General features: G+C 45.1%; 1 protein-coding gene across 1 annotated transcript in view; it reads right to left on the minus strand.

The window, feature by feature from the left end:
• SGCD (sarcoglycan delta) overlaps positions 1-25,625 on the minus strand; it is a 339,305-nt gene that overhangs the window by 100,083 nt on the left and 213,597 nt on the right. Inside the window, exons 4-5 of the mRNA XM_054568124.1 lie at positions 19,214-19,301; positions 13,062-13,181 (exon numbers count right to left, since the gene is read on the minus strand). Coding sequence (XP_054424099.1) covers positions 13,062-13,181; positions 19,214-19,301 — 208 coding nt within the window. The remainder of the gene's footprint in view (positions 1-13,061; positions 13,182-19,213; positions 19,302-25,625) is intronic.

A 25,625-nucleotide genomic window follows, 5' to 3' on the forward strand; every position in this document is an offset into this window, starting at 1 on the left:
ACAGTTCACGGTGCTCACTGCAGTATGATTTTATGATAGGTTCATATACACACATCTTGATAATGATTCATATATATGTATATATATAACCTATATATTCATATAATATATAATAGAGTATAGCATACACACATATATGATGGAGAGCAAATAAATACACCATACTTACATCTGAAACATATATTATAGAACTGTATATGTACATATGTATATTTGTAGCTATGTGCATATGTGCATTTGTAGGTATGTATATTTGCAGCTACTTGTATGTGATAAAAGCATAGGCTCTTTATACTAAAACACTGAATTTCAAACTTTGGGTAAATCATTTGTTATGTGAATTATATCTCAACAAATGTGTTATAAAAAAAAACGAACAAAATAGAGGCTCCAGAGTCTGATTATCTGGGCATCTCACTTCTGCTGTATAACTTGCTACCTGACCTTGGGAACTTAGCTCTCCAATTGTCAATTTTCTCAGATGTAAAGGAGCATACTAATAAAACTTATCTCAGAGGGCTGCTGTAAGAATTGAATTAACACATATAAAGAGATTTGCACAGTACCCAGTATTTAATAAATGTCGACCATCGTAATTATGGCCTGTCTCTCTTCCTGTCCGGGTGCTCAGCTCCTTGCCCGCCACCCCCTGGCTGTGCTGGACTCCTATGACCTTCCGAAAGATTGTGCCACCCGGGATCCTGCACACGTGCTCCACGCTCAGCTCCTCCAACTCCCTTTTCCTTCACGGGCTCCTATTTATCCTTCCAACCCCAACTTAATCATTGTTTCCTAGGGGAAGACTTCCCTTCCTTGAAAAGTTAGGTTAAGATCTCCAAATTGTATGTTTCCATGACGTCTTGTCCTTCCCCCATGATGAGACACATTTCTTTCTCATGTAAATGTGTAAAACATCTGTCTTTCTGGCTTGGCTGTGGGTTCCAGGGAGGCAGGGCCCCGGTGTCTCTCTGGCAGCACGGCAGTCGGCCCCAGTCAGCGCTCAGTGAATATCTGTCGAATGTACTGAATTTCTTAAGTGAGAACAGCCCACAGCGTCTTGCTGCGGTGACCCACTTCTACTGCCCTCTGACCTGGGAAAGCTCTTGCACCAGGAACTACTTCTAAGGGCCTAACTTCACGTGATTTTCCTCCGGCTTACAGCGTCCCAATCCTATCCACTACCCCCACGAGCGTTTCAGCTGCACCCTGCGCAGTGCACTCCCCGCAGGCAGAGGCCCCTGGCAGGGTCTAGCCTCTCCTGAACGTGGGCTTTTGGGGAAGTAAGCAATTCCTATCTACTCGATGCTGCTAATGACTCTCTCTTCCCAAAAAAGAATTCACATGCTTATTTGTTGGAAAAGCAACAGCTGCTCATCCCACTTCCTCTGTCACGGGCTCTGCTGATCCTGCTGTTGGGGGAGCTGTTGCTCACTCCCCTCCACCTGCTAAGTCATCCCCGGACCCCGGGAATTTTCCCCGGGGCTACCTCCACGAGCTTGGTCTCCTATTCCCCTCCCCCACTTACTGTCAAGTCCTCTCAGCACAAACTGCAGCCAAATGCTATCTTACAGTTTTTGTTTATCTTTATAGGGAATCTTTTCACTGCTCTTTAATATTTCACTGGGCATGTGCTTTGACACTCTTTTACCTACTTGGCATCCTGTTACATATTTGACACCCTATTACCTATTTGAGATCAAGGAAGCTTTTATGCTATGTCCTTACCTCTGGGCATTGAACTTCGATTGGTGACAGCTGCACAAATGGCACACAACAGGCATTTAAAGAAAGGACAATAGTAATGGGCATCAATACACTGGGCCCTTATTATGCGCTTAGCGTGGTGGCCAAGGACTTGGAATATATCATAAAGGCACTCTTTTGTCACCCCATCTCCAGATGTGCAGTGACTTAGAAACATGCCCAAGGTTGTGGGAGTAGAGCTGGGAGTGGAATCCAGGCAGTTGGCCTCCAAACACCAGACCCCTTGAGCCACTCGCCTACACAAGTGTTCCAGCGGAGAGACACTCGGGCATTTGCGTCTGTCCTGTGCCATGAGGTGTTCTGGATATTTTCTCCTCTGCTTCCCCCTACTTCTTCTGTTTGCATTCACCCTCACCACTCTCACGCTCTTTCTAGGGAAGTCAGGGTGCAAAAGGAGTTCCGATTAGAAGGGAAGGACACAGCGAAGCGTAGAGGAAGGTGGGCGGGAGGGCATACAGTGCTAAAGGAAGTATTTTTAGTGCTCTTTTCTCCCATTCAACTACGCAGAATTAAATTCTAGTCTCTCCAATAAAGGAGAATAAAGTTAATTTCCTTCCCTAGTCTGCACACTGAGAGTTTCTTATTCATGTTGTCATCTCATTAAATTCCTAGTGTCACTGTGGAATAGCAACATTCCCCTTGGCCTCTGCTGGGAAGAAAGGAAAAAAAAAATTCAACTCAGGTGACTTTTTTGTTTCTTAAGAGTATTTTGCAACAGTGAACATAATTAATGAGAAAGAAAACAGTGTAGCTAGGCTGCATAGAAAGCCTCTTGACATTGAAGATGGCCCAGCAGAAGTTCATCTCCACATCTGAAAATACTCTCTTCTTAGTATTAACTGGCAAGAAGAAAACTTCAGGGATAAAAAACAAGCCAACAGATGCCTGAAAGCACATTAGCTGTATCTTGATAGAGAAATTAAAGTCCTGTTGGTTCCACAAGCAAAGAAACAGAAACATATCCCTTCCTTGAGAAGTGCTGGAATTGGTTCTCTTCAAAGCAGCCAAATCGTGAACCTCATCAACTCTTTAATCCATTTAGAAAGCGACGAGTGTCCCCAGCTGACTCTCCTTCCCTGCCCTGCCACGTGCGGCTGAGGGAGACGATGGCTCAGCAAGCCCGTCTGCTGAGGGAAGGCTGCAGGGGCAGCTAGGGATGTTTACACAGAGCGACGGTCCACCACGCTCACCTTCAGTCCCATCTCCCTCCCGCCACAGGGGAGAGCGTGTGGGGCCCAGCAAATGCCTTTTCCTCCCGCATAAGGGATCAACCATGGGGGGGCAGCGCGCGGGGCTCGGTGCGCCTGGGTGGACGCACGATAAAACTGGGCGGTGGGATGGCCTAGGCCTTTGGACTGGCTCGCATTTAATTTTTTGGAAAATTATGGGAGTTGTCCTCCCAAAAGCATTTCAGATAAAAACCCCATTATTATTTCTCTGTTGTAGAACTGTGCTTTTCCTCATCAAGCATCTCCGGTTTATTAAGGTTGGGGTCGTTAATCTGAGACTCTTATATTTGGCTTTCTTGCTACATTATTTATGGGAAATGTATCTCTATGATCTAATGTGTTGTTCCGGTAAATAATTAACCAACACTGGAATGAGGTGACAGAGGAGAACTCTATGACCAGCAATTCTTTTTAAATAGTTGAATTCCCAGCAGATTTTCTCTGCTAACGATAACAGAGCGCAGGAGGAGGTCCCTGGCATGGTTCTGGCTCCTCTGATTTGTTACCCAAATGTTCCTATTAGATTGGTAGGCGCTCGGGTCCCAAGGATCAATGTCTCAACTATTCCGTTTTTGCCACCATGTAAGAGGTACTGTGTTCCGCCATTTACTATCATCCTTCAGCCTCTCTTGTGCTTCCTTCCACTCACTGAGATACTAGAGAGAGAGCTCTGGCTGGGTGGCTCAGCTGGTTGGAGTGTTGTTCCCTACACCAAAAGGTTGCAGGTTCAATTCAGGTAGGGCACATATGTAGGTTGCAGGTTCAATCCCCAGTTGGGGCATGTATGGGAGGCAACCAATCGATGTTTCTCTCTCTTTCCCCCCTCCCCCTGCCTGATTCTTCACTCTCTAACATCAGTAAACACATCCTTGGGTGAGGACTTAAACAAACAAACAAACAAACAAACAAAAAATGGCAGGGGGAGAGAAAGAGGAGAGTAAGATGAAGGTAAAGAAAAAGGAAAGGGGGAGAAGTTGTTTATTTAGAACCTACACATAGAGCCTAAGTGACGTGTGTAATGTAGCCCACATCATGTGGCTGGTAGGATGACAGAACCTAGTTATGTCACATTCTGAAAACTCTGAGCTCCTTTTCCTGGTGAAAGGCAGCATGGATTAGGGAAGGCATGAGAGCGTGAGGTAGGGCCTCCGTTTCTGAGGGTGCCTCCCGGGGGGCAGGCATGGCCCTGGTAAGGCTGCCTGTGAGCCTCTTTGCGGGGAACAGATGGGCTGGAGGCTGCTCGTAACGCTCCGATGGCTCAGTCCCTCCAAGTTCTCTTCCAGATGCCCCTCGATGCCATCTCCTTTCTGGAGTCCACCTACTCTCTCTGCGTGGGTGCCTCTCAGCCCACTCTGCTTGGCTGGGCCTCTGTAATGGGTTTTTCCACTGGCGTTGCCCACAGGACACTCGGCTTCTCCCTTAGAGAGGTCCTCAGGCGGGAAGACCAGTTTATCTAAAGCTGAACAATTTCTCTCTGATCCCAGACCTTCTGTTGCTCCTAGACATTTCTATTCACAGCATCATAACTGTCTCACTGACAAGGTACACAACACCAGTGACATCCCTGCTTCCCTCTGTTGACCCTCCACATCCAGTGAGCTACCGGGTTTCATGAGTTCTGCTTCAAGATGATCTTCCCCATTTGCTTTCTCTTCTCTTTCTACCCTTGTTTAGGTCCTGGTGAGCCCTCAACAAAGGTAGTACTGTGTTCTCCTAAGTTAGGTGCCCGCTTTCCCTCCCTCCCTTCCTCTATGCCATCAAATTGGTTATAAAACATTCCAGTGTCTAAAATTGTTCAATCCTCTCATGCAACGAATATCGCCGAGCACTTGATGTGCACCAGGCACTATTCTAGACTCTGAAAAATGTAAGTCCTTCTTGTCAAGAAGCTTCTATTTTAATTAAGGATGAAAATAAACATATATACATAGACATACTATGTAATGTTGTGATAACTGCTCTGAAGAGGAGTAAAGGAGTGTATTTTAGGTGTGTGGGCCATGTGATCTGTCTCAACTCTGCTGCTGTAGTGTGTGGAAGCAACCACAGGCGGTGCACATGAGCGCGGCTGTGCTACTGCCAAAACCAGGCAGTGGTCTTGGCCTGTTCTGGCCCGCAGGCTGTGGTTTGCTGATTCCTGGTATAGACATTGAGAGTGGGAACATGCTCTCTTTATAAGGTGATCAAGGGCCTCTTCAATGAAGTGAGACTGAAGATCTTTTAAAAGGAAAGAGGTCTTTTATGCACAGACTACAAAAGAGGGTTCTGGGCAGAGGCGAGAGTCAGCAGAAAATGCTGGAGATGAAAACACGCTTGCTGATGCAGAAAGGCCGCCAGTGTATCCAGTTCTGAGCAAGTATGGAGGAGAGAACTTACCAAGTATTTTCCACCCAACAGCCTTTGCAGCCTTATGGGTGGACTACTGTCTCATGTACGTGGTCATGATTTTCCATGATCTCAACTTGGATTAATACATTTTCTATTTATCTTTGCGCAGCATCCATTCCCTCTCCTGGTAACAACACCCCAGCCTTCCTTTGGAAAACTACCCCTCCCCCCAATCTCACTCTCAGTTATTTCCAGCCTTCACTCTGTGTGTGTTACATGCGTGGAGTCGGCTCTGGCTTTGGGCAACCTTGTGAGTGAGCAGTGCCTGCCCCAGCCTGTCCTCATCAGCCCTGCTCGGCTCTGCAGACTCATGCCCACGGCTTCTTTTATGAAGTTGACCCATCTCATCTCTGGTCTCCCCCTTTTCCTGCTGCCTTCTCTTTTTCCCCAGCACTACTGTCTTTCCCAAAGAGCCCTGCCTTCTTATGACATGCGCAAAGCAGGACACCTTCCAGTCTGTCACTTTCACCTCCAGCAACGTTTCAGGCTCCAGCAGTGGGGAGATGACCCCGGTTGCCTTGTTAATGACCATATTCCATCATCTTGGTCACAACTTGCTCAGGGAGGGGCATATGGCCCAAGTCAGTCCATCCAGAGGAAAAACTAGGACTTTGCTGGATTTACATTAGGAAGAAAAACATTCTTTCTGCTCACCAACAACACTGGAGAACACGGCTGAGAGATGGCATGAGAAAGAGAGGCTGAATTGCAGTCACATTACTTGAGCCGCTGAATCTAGCTTCAAGCCATCGATCACAGAGTTTTCCTATCACATGAGGCAATCAATCTTCCCTCCTGGGGCTTTGGTTGGACTTACATCACTTAAACCAACTGAACCCTGATGGATAAACATGAGTGATTTCATTCACCACGCAAGTGTTCTCCCTGTTTTTCCCCTAATCCATACTCAAACCTAGTTCAAATGCGCCCTTCAGTTAGGAAACTTTCTCAACTCCCTCCCGAGCACCGCCACACCACAGCTGCGTTCTGAAATTCCACAGTCACTCCGTTCTATCCTACTGAACAGCCTGCTTTCTGCTTGCGCTCTCAGATATCTGGAGTTGTTTTTGTCATCTTCCTGATCAGACAGGCAGCTCCCTGATAGAGCAGGGACTTTCATCTCTGTATGTCCATGATGCCAGTAGTAGTGATGGACACAGATTATATATATGTTACACTCATTTAATGAATGAACACTGTTAAGAACACCCTATCATAATTATCCATTGCCCAGGTGCAGTAGTGTTTCATCAGAAACTAATTCAAAAGGCTAACTGTATCATCTGACGCCTTTCCAAACAAAACAAAACAAGCATCAGACCACATTTAAATTTCTACAAATCTTATGCTAATTTAAATGGCTTTAGGCTTAATTAAAAATGTTTTTCAGTTGATAATAATGTAACTCAGATAATTAGCACCAAGTGGCATCTAGAGGACATATTTAAAAAACTAATCTAGAGCATAAATAGACCTAATTAACAATTAGAATAACATCTAATAATTATGTTTTGTTTATAAATGCTATAAATGTTCGATTCATTGTTCAATGCAATTGGCCATTAATGAAAATCAAAATTATGTTTTCCCTGCTGTCTCCACAGCGATGCCTCTTAGATGCACAGGCCTTTGTGTTGCCTATTTTCTTGCGGCTTTTTAAAAGACCATTCTTGTACAGTATGTAATAATTTTGTTCTGTAATTAAAGCTGAACGATACCACACCTCATCCTGCACACTAATTTTGTACCTCTTTTGGTAATTCAATGACGGGTCTGATTACAAGCCTGCTTTTTCTTGTGTCAGATCTAACTAGAAGCATTGTGGTATGAAAAACCCACAACTGGTACAGACATTCATGCCCATGTAAAGAAAGAAAGGGTCTGATGCCTCAGTCTAAGCAACGGCTCGAAGACCAGCGGAATGGGGGCCCCACGCGGAGAATTAGGGAAGTGGGTTCTGGAGAGGCGGGCAGTGGGAAGGGAGACCTACGTTCAGGAAGTGACGGAAAGATGGCAATGCAGCAAAGTGCAGGCTGTTTGGGAATTTGGAACGAGAACTGAGGAGACAGTGTAAGGCAAGTACAGTTTTGAGGGCCACCTGAAAAGAGCAAATGCTGAAACTTTATGTGACTGTGGGATTTCCCACAGAAGTGGGAAAAGAGGAAAACCAAGGGCTGAACCCTGGGGGAGTCCACATGGGATGCCAAGTGTGAATCTGACGCCATCCACTCGGCCAAGGAAGGCTCTGTGAAACGAGCAGAGAAACGGCCAGGTGTGGGAGAACCGTGGGAACAGCAGGGTAGTCAGAAGGCAGAAAGGCGAGGAACAGCCAGACAGCCCTTGCCCAGTTCTCTCCCTCTCGTTGTCATGCCAGCGTGCTGTGGAACTTGCGGAAGCGGAAGGTTACTGGCAAAGAGGCCACTAAGAGTAGTGGGTAAGACGGCCTGGATCCAGAGCCTGGCTCCGCCAGTTTCTACCTGTGGACCGTGGAGCAGGTTGTGTCTCTGTGGGCTCCTCTATAAATCTAGGTGATGAGCGGGAGCCCTTTCATAACGTCAGTTTGGCACCTTGCACAAGGTAAGCCCTCAACATATGTCAGCTGTACTTATTTTGTAGTTTTTCTTGAGCAAAGTTGTATAAGTTGAGCCTGGACTCAACTGAAAGCCACCAGCAAAGCTGTGGCCACACCTCCGAATATCTGACTTAGTAGGTGTGGGAAGGGGCTTGGGCCTGCACAACTAAAAAGCACAGCTGATGCTCCCATTTGAGGACCACTGTCTTCATGAGTGCAGGGAGGGACTCCAGAATTCTGAAAATTCAACCCAATCCTCTGGTTCCTCTATTACCCAAGTCTAACTTGAAAACAACACAGTGGGGAAGACCAGCCTTATGAGCACTGGGGTGAAATGGGTAGTATAGTACCTCCTAGCCTGTACAGATGTAATCTGTTCTGGTCCTCGCTGTGTACAGAAGTCCACTTGTTCTGACTTAGCTGATATAGGAACACGCCTATAGGTCCTAGACCAATTTATCTGTGAGTACCTTCTTTTCTGAACACAGAGCAGCTGCATAAAATTTTAGGACTGATGAGTCCCATGAAGCCCAAGTGGACCAACAGAAACCATCAGCAACATGACAACGGTTAGCATGTACTAAGTGCTCACTGTGTACCACACACTGTGCTATTCACTCCTTGTACCACAAGTGGCACACCTTGTACCACCCAGTGTCCCCATTACTATGAGAGCCAGGCATTATTACACTATGCCACAGAGTACAAGAATACTTAGAAGGGCAAAGTGATACAACCAAGGGCACCAGGTGACTAAAGACAGAGACCAAGATTAAACCTGTGCATTGAACCACTCAACTATATGGCTCCTAAGAGCTTTCTTTACTCCAGGAAAAACAGGTATATTTGGGAGATCCGTAACTACAGTCTGCCTACACTGATTCCCCCACCTCCTTTCCAGGATAAAAGTTTCCAGATAATTGAAACATTTTTCATGAGGCGTGACGACCGGTCCTTTAGCCATACTATTCAAGGATTGCACTATTTTAGGTCCTTTGAGTGTGCTCAGGGGAATAGGTGGTATGATTACCCAGAGAAGAATTTAAGTAATTACTCTGAGCTCAAGAGTTAAGCTACTAAACCCAAGAGGCATTATTTTCTTATCGTCTATTGATTCTTCCTACTCAACTAAAATAACTGATTTATTTACATTTGTTTCTTATTGTACTCATTCATCCTTACTTCCATTCTTTGTTTTGTTCACCTCTCTTTGTTTTATACTTGCAGAAACTAAAGCTTAGAGACAAAAACAGACTTGTGTAGGGTCACTTCCATCCTAGGTGGCTGTGCAAGGACTCAAGCCCAGGTCTGAGAGACTCCACCATGAAATACACAACCCGACTCAAAACTCCCAAGAGTCTGTGCAGTCTGACCACTCCAAAAGACAAACTTCTCATTAAGCTGAAAAAGAAATTGCCTAAATTTCGTGTTCCGCACCATATGGCTGAGTCCCAGCTGACAGGAAGCTCGTTTCTGCAACACACGAAGCTCATTTCACTGTGTGGGCTGATGCGAGATGCGCAGGGTGGTCATTTCCTAATCTTCTCAGCACTGCTAGCAGCAGCGGTCTTTATCATAATGGTTTCTTTCTACATTTTAACATAAAAAAAACAAATGTGTCTAATGACAGGGGGAGACAGATTTTATCCTAAATCATCTCTAAGAGACACATCGCAAGCATAAGCAACAAGAACAAAAACATGCGCCTGCCCTTAAGTGACCAAAGACTATAAGAGTATTTTAGCCCTTAGTCTACACAGCAGTGGAGTGGGGTGGGGTGGGGCGGAGTGGTGGAAAGTTCTTAAATGATGCCATTATAGAATTTTGTACAAGATTTAGCCAAAGTGTTTGGACATCTAAAATTACCATGTATCTTTGCAAAGTCAGATTTTAAAGCATCGAGTTGATTCAGGAAGCACTAAGAAACTAATGAGAAGTGCCAAACACCATTTGAACAAAAGGATCTTGGCATGAGATACCACTACTTTTTCCCCTGGGCAATTATTTTCGAGCTGGTATAGCCAAGTAGTCCCGAACAAGAGAATAGCCTGAAATTTGTGTGTGTGTGCGTGTGTGTGTGTGTGTTCTATTAACTCCCCAAACCTAGAACATGGAAAGTGTTGTTTCTACAAATAAGAGGGAAAAACATTAATTGTGAGAGTTAGAAAAGGGTCTTATAACTAACATATTTACATGCAGTTAAGTGCATTGAGGCTGGAGTCCATAGGCAAGGATTTAAACTTGATTTTGGGTAAGTTTCCTCACTTTCTCAAGCCTTAGTTTACTCACCTGAAAATGAGATACATTTGAGGAGGCAGAGAAGTACAGCGCTTTAAAGGAAGGCGGTCTGCATCCTGGCTGGGAATTCTGGCCCTCTCCCTTAACTGGGAATGACTCAGTTCTGTCACTTGTAAAATGGTGATATTTACAATGGTGCCCACCTCGCAGGGTGTCGGGGAGGTGTAAATGTAATAATGTTGTAAAGCACGTACTTGGGTCATGAGTGGTCGCTACCCAGGGCAGTCCTGGTGTGTTACATACACATAGATTATTTATTGGAGTTTGGTATAAAATTTTATTTTTATAAGTTTTTGTGGCTGAATTTGAAAACATCTGCTATCTTCTGCTCTAGACAAGTCTCACGCTATAGACAGGAAAAAGCGAGATGAAAAAGGGTGTTCTTTCAGTTCATGCCCTGGGGACACCTGATTAGGGACGGGCTGTCCCTTGCTCTCCGCCTCTGCACCCTGACTTCTCACTTCAATGGAGCCCCCTCCAGATGGTCACTTCCACCTTTTGACTCTGCTGATCCTGGTCCTGGTCAGGATGATGCCAAAGTTTTTAGACTGACAGGGGAGCATAATGGGGCCAGGAACAGTGATAGCGAAGGCAGAGGCAAGCGCAGGTGGGAGAGAAGAGGGCAGGGTGATTGAAGGGGAAGGGGAAGGGGAGGGAGAGGAGGAGAGAGACAGACTGACCAGACAAGTTGACTGAGGACCGAAGTGATGACTCGGAGCGGGACAGCAGTAATGGAGAAGAAAGATGTTTTGTGAAACTAATAACACAGGGAACAAATAGTAATTTCCAACTAGCACTTACTGAACACTTATTTGTTAGCCAACTTACTATCCATTTTACAGAGATTATTTCATTCAATCCTCCCAAGAATTTTAGGAGGCAGGTACTTCTACTACTCCCTCTTGCTCTCCCACCTCTGCATTTTATAGATGAACAAACACAGGCACAGAGGGGTTGGATAACTTGCTAAAGGGCACATAGCTACTACAGGATAAAGATGGGTTAAAATTGTATTGGGCACATTTAGGGGTCAATGGAAGGAAAAGCACTATCAGTATTATTATAGAAGTGGTAGCATGAGTACTAACAGCAGCAGTGCCTACTATTGACTGAGTACTGTTTTGTGCCCGGCGCTGGGGTAAGTACACATAACATGATCTCATTTAGCTGGAGGGGCAACTTGAGATGGCAGATGTTCTCAGTCCGATAGGAGAGAAAAGGAAACTGACTCAGATGTCGGTAACCTGACCAAAGTTATATAGCTGACAGGTGACAGAGCAGAGATTAAGATCCAGGTCAGCTCCAGTATGAGAGCTCGTAACAAACCCGCCATTCTAGAGCGTGACTGTGCACAGCCACGGAACACTAATTGCTTGTATCCTCAGATTCAATGACTCCAACAGTGGGACCATGGGAATCTCTTGGGTTCTTCCACCATACCTTGTAGCTCAGTAATTCACGGCTGGGTTTATGAATCTAACCTTTCTGGAACTCCCCTAGGTGATTATTTTTTTAAAAAATTTTCTAATGAGACTAAATTTATTCAGTAGCCTGGTAAAAGTTTTGATTATAAGCACCCAACAGTATAAAAAGCGCAAAACAAGATTTGTAAATTTCTAATATATTAATACAATGTGCAGCATATCCTATAGGCAAAGAGGTGGGAGGGAAAAAGTAGTGATATGTAAATAAATACAGGGTAAAGATGGTCCGTATTATAGTGTGTTCTACCACCGCTACTGAAGCCCAAAGGTTCAGAAGGAAGGAACCATGTCCAAGTAACTCAGGAGGAAGACGGTAATGCCTGGGACTCTCGTGACATGGCTGAGAGGTCGTGGGAGAGCCACCCCAACTCACTGTGTGGCCTGCATACAGTGGGATATAGTTTTTTCCAGAAGAAATAAAAATTTTAAGTTCAGATTATGAACTACAAAACTACAGGGTGCCCAAAGAAAGTGGCTCATTCTTTGTTATTTATACGATCCAATTAAAAAAAATCCAGTCTTAAAAATAAGCACTGAGTCATGTCATTATAAGGCAAGCAAATGATCCTTCCTCATTATGGTATGTATGAACTGGTAATACATTTTTCCTGAACTTTTAGAAGAGAAGCAATGAGAGTACTTCAGTTTGGGTTCAAGCAAGAAGTTTTTCCTAAAGATTTTAGAATCACAGGGGTCCATGTTTGGGATTTATTGCCTACCATCTCTGTTCAGAAAGCCTGACTGTAAGCAACCAAACCAAAACCAACCCACTGAGCATTAACCCATACCATTTTTCTTTTAGTAGAGTCTTATGTCAACATAAAGTTGTGGGAGGAAGAAAACCCCAAATCCTAGTAGGTAAAAGCAAGTCCAGTACACGCTCTATGCAAAAAAAAGCTTCACAAAAGTCAACTGAATTAATCCAGAGCAAAAACGGACTTGTGCAGATACTCAATGAAGTCACCTGTTATGTCACACAAACAAAGGTTGTAACTGTCCTCAGTTACAACCAGGTTTAGTGATCACTGTAGCACGTACACAGGTTGGACCTGCTTCTGGCAAGACTGCCAGCTGTGAGGACAGGTTGTGCTCTATTGTGCTTCTCAGCACGAGCACACGGCCCACCCAAGGCTCAGTGTTGGCAGATGCACCCCAAAGACGTTATGACGAGAAATTTTCACCAGGGACCAGGCTCCGGGGTGGGGAGTTCAACTGTCTTGATTTAAGAGAATCCAGGTAATTGGCCTAAATCAATTTCTAGACACCATTTCTCTCTTCCTCTCAAAAGTACACAATAGCATGAGGTCAATTAAAAAGTCTCCTTACCTAAGACTCGTAATCGCTCGGCTCCGACTACCACCTCGTTGTTATCAGCCGAGAAGAGCAGTTTCCCAGAAACTGTCTTTACTTCAAACTTTTGGCCATAAGCTTCTACAGCTTTCGGACCTAGAAGGGAGAGAGGGAGGATACATTAGTCTCATTGCATTCAATTACACATGAGCTTTTCATAGAATGTAGACATCTGACAAGATTGTACTGGACTTTGATTTAAGTGGATTGGTTTTCAGAAGCCAACTGCAAAAATCAGTCTCATAATTTGAGTTATGTCTTGTCAATTACTTATCATAGGCTCTTGGGTTATGATTTTTAAGGCCATCACATCCTTCCTCCAAACTAATGCTTGAATGACATTCCCTCAGCTAACCACCAAATTGCTATCAAATACTTGTAGATTTTGGCTTGAAGATATCTAGCCATGGAAGGCTCACCACCTCCTGAAGCAACCAGCATATCTTGGGCCAGCCCCAACTGTTGTAAAGGGGGCCTTTAAATTTAGCCAGAATTTGTCTCACTCTGTACCCTCAACGTACTGGCTGCACTTGTCACCAGACAAGGGTATTTCCTCAGTATAGATATCATTTCCTGGCAGGAAAGATCACAGTATCTTGCAATTACTTGCCTAGAAAGTTGATTAATCTTTTATGCTAGAATTGCATTCTGCAAAAAAATAAATTTTAGAGGGTTTGTCATATGACAACAGATATTATTCTCAAAGGCGGGGCTACAGCAGCGTAACAAAGACAAGCCCTGGTCCCACGGCACTTATCTCCTGATGGAGACACACAGATAGAAGTTTAAACATGCATAAATAAGTGTATAACTGCGGAGAGTCTGGGGTGCTATGGAAAAAATAAAACAGGTTAATGTGTTAGAATTCCTAAAAAATAGAAAGGAAACAAGTCAGCCTATCTGTGTTGGAGCCAGTTGAACACACGGAGTTCATCAGAATAACCTGGGAGTGCCAGCAACCACCACCTCTCCCGCCCCCGCTAAAGAACCCAGCTCAGACCCAAGGGAATTTATCTTTTGGTCTGGAAATTCATACAGAAAAAACTTCAAGGTTAAGGTCCAGAAACCTTCTATTTAAAGAGAATTTTCCAGGAGATTCTAATATAGAGTTTTTGTTTCCTTCTACTTATTAATAAAAAGTGGTAAAGAATCTTCACATCTTCCAGGAAGAAATGACCAGGAACACACCTGCAGTTTAACGAGTTGGGTTTAGCCGTTATTGCTAGGAGGGGAACACACCACGGGGAACCACGCGAGGCATGTCTGCAATAAGGAAGGGTTTCTTACAGTATCTGGCCTTATATTAGGTTATTTTGGGCAGGCTTTAAGGAAGCAAGACTTTGCTTTGATTAGATGCTGTCAGGAAGTGGGAGTAATTTTATGATTGGTACCTTCATAAATCTTTTTCTACCACCTTGAAGTAGGGCAGACCAGAACAATGCTAAAACTGTAATGAACAAAGAAACAAGTCATATTAGCTTGGGAAGAAGAGTGTTTGGTCATTTTTGTGGTTTGGATAAGTGTTTTTATTCTGTCTGAGCTGTCTTTGTTTTTGTTCTGTTTTTACCCTTCATGTGCACCAAGCAGCTTTGTCTGGTGTTGATGTTCTGTGAAATTATTTATGGTCAAACAGGAGAACACCAAGGCTTAGCTGATACTTCCCAGCCAGCCCCTGGATGTCTGTGGCTGCTTTCCTTTCTGTCAAGGTTATCAGTCCAAGCATCAGAAGATGAGAATTATGTCCCAACTCATTTTCTGGTAATGTGATTTTAGGCAAGACATTTGATCTTTCTTTTTTTTAATCCTCACCTGAAGATATGTGTGTTAATTTGAGGGGGGTGGGGAGGGAGCATGGAGAGGGAAAGAGAAAGAGAAAGAAACATTGATCTGAGGGAGAAACATCGATCAGTGGTCTCCTGAACTTGCCCTGGCTTGGGATTGAACCTGCAACCGTTTGGTGTACAGGACGATGCTACAATCAACTGAGCCACATGACCATGGGATTTGATCTTTCTGATCTTCCTTTTCTGCATCCATAAAACTGTACCATCACCCTATGGTATCTACCTCATAGAAAGGTTAAAATGATCAAATTATACTGTTTATAAAAAGAACTCTGTAAGCCAAAAAGGGCCGTGAAATGCAGGGACTGCTCTTGTGATTATCGTCTTCATTGTGTGTCCACGACCCTGAGCAGGTTTCTCATGCAGCGGTCACAACACATTGAAAAGAATTAATGATGAGAACCTCTTAGGGCACTTGCCTCCTTCACATAATCATGTCAACTTGGAGACCTAACCTCTTGCCAGAACATTCACACTGGCCCTCGGATGAAAATAACGGCACTGGAAAGGCTTCTCCATGAGTGAGGAGCGATTGGAAAGGGTTCTCTACAAGTCGGGAGCTGAAACAGCAGACACAGCACAGAATTTCCAGTGCCCAGGCCCCGGGCATCATCTTCTCTGGCTGCCGTCATGCTGTAGGTGGGAAGAGCAGGTGGGGGAGGCTGAAAGCTCCCTCGCGGTCATCAGGTGAGCTAACGGCAGATCTGGGTCTGGAGCTGAGCTTTCCTCACTGTTTCATGGAAGAAAAGGGATGTTTATTTGTCTAGGAAGGAGAAGGGGGCTGGAGTCCACGTGAAGATCTTTGGGAGGATGAGGGATAGCAGAAAGCCAGAGGCAAGGATGAGAGAGAGCGAGCCTGAAAGAATAGAGATGTGGACGCGGACTTTGGATTAGTTGTCCAGGGAGGTCTAGGAAGTGGGTGCCTTCTTGGCAACACCCAAGCCTTCCAGAAAATATGTATTAGTTGTCAATGTTTTGGGGTTGCTGACTCTTCTTTTTAAGGTGGTTATTCGGGATCGGGAGGTAGAGCAGTGCTAGTGAATGAATGAATGATCGTGCAGTGGGCACAGGTGAGCCCAGTCTGCCCACTCTGGATCCAGTCAGGGGCGAAGTGGTGGCATGACTGGGGAACCCTACTACTTGGACTTTGCCTTCGCAAACCTAGGCGGTACTGTGAGACTTGACGCTGCGGAGTCGAGAACGCTTGCCTCTGTGTGAACCGTGTTTACTATGAATGGTGCGTGAGGCATACAGGAGAGCATGCTGAAGAGACAGCAGGCATCAGAAAACACAAAGTACAATGAACTTCCCTGGCTTCCCGGGGCTTCTCAGAATACAGACTGGAATCTACCCAGGGCCTGAACCATTTGGGCATATAAGGCTCATTGATTAGTAGTTGTAGCCAAAACCCCCTAGAGAAGCTGCTGGCTCAGTGGTGCAGATGGGTTTGTGTTTCTGTCAGTTTCACCTGGGGCTGCCAAACCTCTGAGCACATGGTGAGATATTAAAAAGAAAAAAAGGGGGGGGGGGGAAGAGCACAATGATTCTAGAGAGAAATATAAATGGAACTAGAGACTGCAGAGATTGCTCAGGAGATCCCCTGGTGAACCCATTGCTCCCTCTCTGGGATAGGAAAAAAAAAAATCACTTCTTGTAACCTGTAATCTCCAGTTAATCCCCCTCTGTGCACGGTAGTCTGTGTGGGAAGCAATTTAACCGTTAATCTCAGCAGGGAGACCTGGAATCTAACAGGGGGTTTAGCAGCATCCCGGTCAGGCCACTGCCCCCAACACGGGAACGGGAAAAGCCTGCAGTCTACCCAGCCTCATTCTTTTCCCCAACTCCCTTGATACTGGGTCTCTACTCCGCTCTGGCAAGATGCTATGGAAGAGTCCACCACAATTTCATTCTTGCAGGTCAGAAGGTTTCCTGTTTGGACTACTCCTGGGCTGATGCTAAATCAGCTGCAGTCTGAGTCAAATGTGCATTTGAGGTCTAGCCTGGGAACTTAACTATCACTTAAAACACTGTTTCATGTGACAACGTTACCTGAATTGCTAATAGTGGAATTTCTTCTGGGCTTTGGAGACATTCTTTAGGTAAGCCCGGGAATTCCTGAATCCTCTGATTGCCTTAGTAAATCTGGCCTCTGGGACAACAGGAATGATTTGCTCATGGGGAAGTACACGACCAAGGATAACGGGCTTTACAAGAAACTGTCTCCCGGAACTGCCCTGCGCATCCACCATGTGCATACGTGGAAACGGAGAACCCTGAAGGAAAACTTTAGGGGCAGCTGAGTGCGTGTGGAGGGGAGTGCTTAGAGTTATACTTTGAACATATCTGCTCTCCTCTTTAGAAATTGTCTTGAAAGGTTCTTATGGGCTAGTGTTAGGATGGCTTTTTCTCCTCTCACGTTAATGTTAGCTATCTTGTGCCTTGCCTTGAGATTATGGACAGATCTGTCAGATCCCAAGAGGGTCTCACTTGGGCAGAGGAGACAGAAAAAAGTGAAGACAGGGAAAGAGGGAGGCAAGAGAGAGGGAACAGAAGAGGAAAGAGAGAGAGTGGGGAGATTAGGAGAAAGAAAGAAGGGGCAAAGGGCCCTGGACAGGGGGTTCAGTTGGTTGGAGCATAGGCCTGTGCACCAAAAGTTATGGGTTTGATCCTCAGTGAGGGCACATACCTAGGTTGTGGGTTTGATCCCCAGCCGAAGAACGTATGGGACACAACCAATCAATGTCTTTCTCCTTTCCTATCTCTCTGAGATCAATAAACAATCTCAGGTGAGGATTTTAAAAAAGGGGGGGTGCAGAGAAAAAGAGAAGAGGGAAGAAGAGAGGAGAGGAAGGAGGAGAGAGAGAAAGGAATCACAGTGCGGGGGCGGGGGAATGGGAAGGCTAGGGAGCAGGAGAAGGACGGGGGGGAGACACTGACTGTTCGCTGAAGAGTAGTCATTTGGGCAGGTCCAGCTTTGTCAGAACAAAATCTCTCAAATGAACCAAATCTCCCACCATGAATAAATGGCAAATGATCAACAGACTAAATAAGCTCCTTTTGAATGTGGAACACTGGAGCTGGAGGTTGGATTTATTCCCCTCCTGGAGGCAATTTACACACATGCCACTTAAATCACTGCTTACTGAGGCTGTTTATTTAATTATTTAGCATGGTGACTTCGGGCCAGATGTTCTATAAGCACCGCTGACAATGCACTCTCACGCCAGAACACCATGTTTACAAATTCCTTCCAACCCTGAGCTCCCCACTGGTGGTAGATGGTCCAAAGTCACCCACGGGCCGTGGGTCCCCAGACACCCACATGCAGGGCTCCTGCGGGGCAGACAGCAGGACACGGCACCCAGGCACCTGTTTCACTGCCACATGCGCATCAGTGGGGCTGCAGATGTTTTGGTCACAGTAACGTTTCAGGGCATTTGGGCAACTGGCTTCTCAAAACGTCCATCTGCATAATTTTCCCTCAGCCCGAAGCCAAACAAATGGCTTTTTCTGTCTGGAAGTATAACAATGCCAGTTGACACACACCCCTTTTCCTTTCCACCGTGTGGCCCGTGCGGGCTCTGCTTACTGCTGCTCGTAACACACAGAGGGGGCACTGGTCGTACCACGGCCACGAGGCCCTTGTCTGTCATTGTAAGCACTGTCATGAGTGACCGGTCCTTGTTTAAATTTGAGGAATATGCAGTTTAAAACCCAGTGGGTGCTTTCCACCGCTGCCAGGAGCCAATCTGCTGTATTAAAAGGAACCACTCAAACATATTTAGTGGGGGTACATCTGCATCTTGCAGCTGAGTTAGGTTCAAAGTCAGCATGTACGGCAAACATGGCTGCATTCACACTACCGTTAAAAATTCCTTTTACACGCCATAAAGTGTGGCACGCATGATTATGTGGACATTGTGCTCTCTCTTGGTTAATCCAACACAGTCAGCTTTTCCTCCAGCACTGGAGCAGAGCGTTTCTCTGTGGTCGAACACCAGAGGAAGCAGCTGGCTTGTGTTTAGGGGCAATGCTGCATGAAAAATAGTTTATTCCCCCTTAAACAAGTATCACTGGATTTGCGTAAGTTAAATGTATGTCTATAAAGACACTACCCTGTGGTGGTATCATGAAGCACGGGCTTCCTTCTCTTTCTCCGCACTGTAAAACGTGCTAGCAGACGTTGCTTTCTTTAGTTCACATGGTGCTACGTTCAAGTTTTGGTTCTACATTTTCTGAGTGCTTAGCATGGACCAGACACTGCTAAGTTTTTACTTCTCTTACCTGTTATCAGCTGAGTTAGCACTTTAGTCTGGTCATTGAGAATGTTCACGGTCACATTTCTGGCTGATTTGAAGTACAAAGCATTACCCTGTAATAAGAAAATAAGATAAACACATGAAAATGACAGCAGATTTCTAAATGAAAAACCGATTTTAGGCAAGTTCTAATTGATGTCTTTATTTAAAAACTACAAGTGTTTAATGATCCTCACATGTGATAATTAATTGGCATTCATCCAAAATGGATTTCCTCCAAAGAAATACACAGGTAGATACTATTGAGAGTTCACACACACACACGGCTGAATCAGAGACACCTGGGCGACCGAGCCCTTTCATTGTAGTTAGCATTACATGGAGTGATCAGGAGTGACGGGTACCCTCCTAACCTCACCTTTCCTAGTTTATCATTTGTCCAAAGGAACCAAGCAGAGCCCCTGATGGAGAGCAGAAGCCTGTGTAAGGCAGCCCACGCCTGCCCTACGCACGTCCCTGGCTGCGAGGGCCCAGGGCTCCCGAGTGAGATGGAGCAGCCCTCCTGTGGAGCTGCTCGCCCCGCTGGCGCACAGCGCCCGGGAGACCTGCGGCTCCTGACGCCCTGTAGGCCTCCGCCTCCCCTTTCTTCCTGTTCTGGTTTCCAGATTTCTCTTCCTTCAAGCATTTTGTGCCTTCACCCCACGTCCCTTTTCTCAAAAAGGCCATGTGATCCCTCATTCTCACTGTGGCAGAGCTTACTGAGAATGACTCAGAACAGGGGCTGGCATGCTTTTGCACAGGGTCTGACAGTCAACAGTCTGGGCTTTATGGGATGTACAGTCTCCGTGGTAACCACTCAACTGCTGGCGGCTGTTCTGGTGCAAAACGGCCACAGACAATACACGACAAATGAGTATGGTTGCATTCCCAGAACACTTTATTCATAAACAATGACAGTAAAAAAATTCAAATTTAATGTAATCTTACCATGTCATAAAGTATCCCCCCCGCCCATCATTTAAAAATGTAAAAATGATGCCATGTGAGAACGGCAGAGGGTTGGAATTGGCCCACAGGGCGCAGTCTCCCACCCTCTGGCTTAGAGTTCTCCCCTTCCTGGGGCACACTGAAGCCATAAGCTAAAAGATGAACCCTGATGGAACATCTCACGAGCAGACAGTTGTCATGAGCAAAAAGGATGTGCGCAGTCATTCTCGTCTCTCTAAACCTTTGTTACCACGTGGCATATATCTGCCTGAAAACTCAGTATGTAATCCCAGTATCCACTGAGTCCCAAACGCAGAAACACCACCGTCGTACAACTCAGTCTTTACTTGTGAAGTCTTATATTCTGATGCAGACAATGAGATGGGCACATGTAACACCAGGCAGAGAAAGGCAGAGTGATTAGGGAGCTACAAACGCAGTGTTGGGGAACCGTTCCTGAATGGTATGATTATTCACAGCATGAAGCTGTGGGGTGGGAAGCAAAGGAGGTGTGAATGCTTGAGCCAAGCTTTGCAAAGAACACAGATATGGCTTTATTGTGATGCAATGAAAAAAGGAGGTCACGTCACGGAGGTAGGACAGCTGTGGGCTGATTGTCTAATGTCTTTTCCTTCTAGAACTGGTGGGTGTAGAACCGGATTAGTGAGCCTGTCCCTGTGCCTGCATGTGGCAGGGCTGTCCGGACAGGCAGCCAACGCCACGGCCCAAGGTGGTTTCCGCCAGTGAATGAGGGAAGGGGTGGCCAATGCCAAGGCGTTTAACCACAGGCAGATGGTCTGGAGTTACGGTCTCTCTCACCCAAGGTGAACCGCTACAATGGATAACCAATGCCCGCAATGCACGGAGGCCCCGAGTAGCCTGCTAACCTGGGGTGAGAGCTGCTGTCCCGGGGGGCGGGGAGGGGAGAGGGCGACCTCCGCTACAGTAGGCAACCACGGGTTCACTAGTCCCCTACAGCAGCTTCAACGGACATTTTACCTAATGAAAAAAGTTTTTTGTTTTTTTTTAATTGGGTTAGAGAAGAAATGCATTAAATCTAATACTGACATAGGCTTTCTTCCGTCCATTAGGAAACAAAAATCAGCCAGAAATATTTTTTCTGGCAGTGTTTAATGGATGTACTTACAACTTAAAAACAACTTAAAAATGTGAGAATTCAGCGCTTGGAACCTGGACAGGAGGTTGTATGTTTCTACAAGTGAATGTTCTAACATTTCTGTTTGCAGATTCATCAAACCGATGCCACAGAGAGAAGAGCAACCTGGAATCAGAGACCTGGATCAATTGCTCTGCCACTGACCAGGGTGTGGCCTTGAGAAAATCGCCTCACTGTTCTGTGCCCTGTTCCATGCATTCTCCACTGCCACCGCCTCACGGCTCATGCAGCGGAGCCCTCACCCTGCACCGCGTGTGCAGGGGCAACCTGGACTCAGCGCATCTTGCTTCCAGTCTCCACCACTTCCTAGCTGGCTCACTTTGGGCACGTTACTTAATTGTGTCAACCTTCAGTTTCTTGATAAGTAGGATGGTGCAATCTAATTATTATTAAATTATCAAAATATACATATGACTACAATTGTTAAATTCTATGTGTAATAACAGACATGTTTCAGTGCTGGGCACACAGTTAAGTCCTTTGCAGATGCTATGGTCAGGGGACAGGTATGGCGGAGCTGCGGCTGATGAGGAAGATCAGAGCTCTGAACCAGGTCCGCTCACAGTTCTTCTGGGCCCGGGATAAGGCTGCCTGAGAGGCTCCGACCAGAACAGAGACATTGTGCCACCTCACCCCCGGAGGGCGGGGGAGAAGCACAGTCCACATCAGCGCTCTCCCCAAACCGCTAGAGCAGGCAGGGTTTGGACAGAGGAGAGTCCCCATCACATCTGTTTTTCTAAAGCAGGAGAGAACCAAACCTTTTACTGCTGACTCTAGATAGATCAGGGGTCCCCAACCTCCAGGCCGCAGATGCGTGTAAGGCGCCTGAATCATCCCGAAACCCTCCCTACCCCACCTGTGGAAAAATCATCTTCCATGAAACCGGTCCCTGGTGCCAAAAAGGTTGGGGGCCGCTGCTCTAGACCACTGAAGTAAACGCTGCTTGTCCTGCCATGCCCTCCAGGGGCACCTGCCGGCACACGCGTGGCTGTCTGAATACTGAATGGCTCCAGCCCGCCCATGTTCTAAAATTATTACATCTGAGTTTTAAAAATGTATTTTTTGCTCTCATATCACAACTGCACATAAACATCAAATACCACAAAACCTGTTCATACCCCTCACCACTATAAGACCAGAAGGGGGCGCTGTAATAAATCTAACTGAAAGTAACCCTTAATCCCTAACTGGGCAGGTCATAGTGGGTAGTCATGCCCCAGGTCTATGACTTCTTCAGTAAAATGTTTAAGCAAGTCCTGTCCATTGATCTTGTACATTTAGGTTACCACACCTTGAAACACCAGGAGTAATCCTCTTTTCCATACCTCTCCAAGGCATAACCACCCTCAGGAGACCATATAATCTTGCCAACTATCCTGTAAATTGCTTTCTCCTCCCTTCATGTGATACTTCACTCTCTCCTTAATTCCAAAGGTATAAAGGAAAGGGCAAAACTGTCATTCTCTGGAGCAATGGAGATCTTGCTTCCCAGAAATGTCGTCACTTTTGGCTCAAATAAACTCTTATAAAAATTCTCCACAGGTTTGGATGTTTCTTATGTCAACAACAGGAAACTCCTCTGTGGCCCAAAATACACTTCTCTGTGATCTCTTGATTTATCAACTTTAGACATTATCCACTGAATTTCTGCAATGGTATGGACCCTTTGTTACAACTTTGGTTAAAACAATGTTCAGAATCTTCATTATGATTGTTATATTGTCCACAGCTGAAGCAAGTAGTGTTAACTACACATCCTTTTTCTTTCTTGAACCCTTTTTCTGTTCCTGAAGTCAATAAATGTTTCATTTTTTTTAAGTGCTTTTATTTCCCAGGTGGTTTTTTTGTTTTGTTGTTGTTGTTGTTATTGTTGTTCTAATATTTAATCCTTTTTCTTTAGGTTCTGCTTTCTGGGAAATACCTGCAACTTTAAGTTCCAATCTTTCTGCTGATTTTCTTTTAACTTCCACTGTCATACCTTTAATTTTAAGAGCTTTTTCTGGGTCTTTGAACCTTCCTTCTTGCACTCTCCCCTCCTTGTTTGATTGATGTGCTATCCTTTCTTAGACAGGAATGAAAAAGCTGGCTGGAAGCTCCGCGTTTCTAGAGGGGTGAACGTCCCCACAGCGGACAGCAGCAGGGGTTCGGCCAATTCAGTGGCGAGCCCCCAAGTCTGCGGGCAGTCTGTACCCGCGGGCGAATTTCGTCAGAGAGGAATCCTCTAACTCCTGACAGGATGGTAGTGGGGGCAACTTCAGATAGAACAGTTCCGAGGGTCGGAGGAGAAGGCGGCTATGCATTTTGCTGTTCAGGGACAGGCTTTCAATTAAACTTGTTACAGTGACTCATGTATAACTTCATCTATGTTTCATGTCGGGAGCCCAGAGGTACTCTGGTCAAACTTTCTAGAAAATAATCCTCCTATTTTTTGCTAGGCCGAGAGGAGGTTCTTGCTTACTTGGGTCAACTGGGGATAGAAAGAGAGTCTAAAGGGCCTTTATGCAGATTTTCCAAGTCCTCTTTTTCAGCCCCATTCCAGGGTGCATTATGCCCTGGGCACTGTGTCTCAAGTGCCTCGTGGGTTAGTGACCCTGGTCTACTCACTGCATACGGTGGCTTTCAATCCAACAGGCACACCATCATTTTCTCTCTATCACTTTCTCTCCCTTTCTCTGTGACCATGTACATTTATCCCTTTTCAGTTTTGTTCTCCATTTTGTCTTTTTCAGGGGGTTTTTAATGCAGCAGGGATCTATCAGTTCTCAATGTGATCAGTTCATCTACCTCTAGAGCAACTTCATACTACTGCCTTCTTAAGAGGAAAGCAGGCTGAGGTGGTAAGTCAAGAATACACAGTGTCTGACCCAGGACCCAAGGGCTTCTGTTAAGCATGTTATATACGCTCACTGAGTACCTAGAACAGTTACAGGCTATCCTAGGCCCTGCAGAGTGGAAAAGATAAGACCTTTACCTTTGAGAAGCTCCTTGCCCAGGGGTAGACTGAGTCAACACGAAATTACCATAACAACGCAGTATCACTTCAATTGCAATCTGTGGTATTGATATGAGGACTAAGAAAAACAGTGTGTCAAGCGCCAAGCACAGGGGCTACCAAATATTAGTATGTTATAAACTATAACAAAAAATAAATAAAAAAGCACTAGGAGGGCTCCTTAGAAAACAGCTGACTCTAAGACTGGGGCAAGATATATAATAGATGAGCCTAGAGAATCTTTCAGTGTCAGAGAGGAACAAAGTGCTTGGAAAACAAATAAAAAAACAAACAGAAAAACATCCCACAATTATGGGAGGATGTCAAAGGGACACAGGAGACAACTGAAAGAGCTCCCAAAGCTGAACCGATTTGAACAACAAAATAATGTAGCACTGAATTATAACCCAAATCATAAAATAAAAACCCTTGAGCCCATACTGATAAAAATAAATACATCTTCTATGAAGAAGAATTCCAAACAATTCTTATTTAACTCACCACTCCTTAAAGATGGGTTTTACATAGTGCACAGCCTGGCACGGGGCCGGAGCGGGCAGGGGGGTGTGGCATCTTCACAGTGGCGAAATCTGACAAACACCAGCCCAGCCAGGTGATCAAGGCCAATGTCAACAGCTAAGTCATGTTACTAGGATGCACCCTTGGTGTAGGTGTAGAAAAATGACACTGTACCTCTGTGGTCTTCCCCATCAAAACCCATAACCCCCATCTAATAATAAGAAAAAAAAATCAAGCAAGTCTTAATTGAGGGTCATTTTGCAAAAGACCTGACCAGCACTCCTCAAAGTTAGTAAGGTCATCAAAATAAGGGAAATCTGACACTGTCACAACAAAAAAGAACCTAAAAATACCAGAACAAAACAAGACAGTTTCCTATAATGTAGTAGGCTGGATGAGATCCTTGCACTTACAAAGGATACTGGGTAAAAACTAAGGAAATCTGAATAAAGGATGAATTTTTGTTAGTAATAATGTATCAATTAGTTGTGACAAGAACGTGACAAAAAGGTATAATATATTAATTTTAGAGAAGAGTAATAGGGGAGATTCGGGAGGGGGCAAGGGAAAGAGGTGGGGGGAAGGCAGAGACAAATGTATTTAAAAAGTAAATAAATTAATTAAAAAAAATAATTCATAGGTTATTACGAAGCTACTGAAGAAGTTCCTAGGAGAGTAATAAAGATAAATGTGAGTAGTCAAGATCAAAAAAAAAAAAAAAAAAAAAGGCATGCCAACCAAAAACTCAGAAATGTATTAGAG

This window comes from Pteronotus mesoamericanus, unplaced genomic scaffold, assembly GCF_021234165.1.
Source record: "Pteronotus mesoamericanus isolate MK-2021 breed Mesoamerican mustached bat unplaced genomic scaffold, CSHL_Meso_final contig_2, whole genome shotgun sequence".
Taxonomy (NCBI): domain Eukaryota; kingdom Metazoa; phylum Chordata; class Mammalia; order Chiroptera; family Mormoopidae; genus Pteronotus; species Pteronotus mesoamericanus.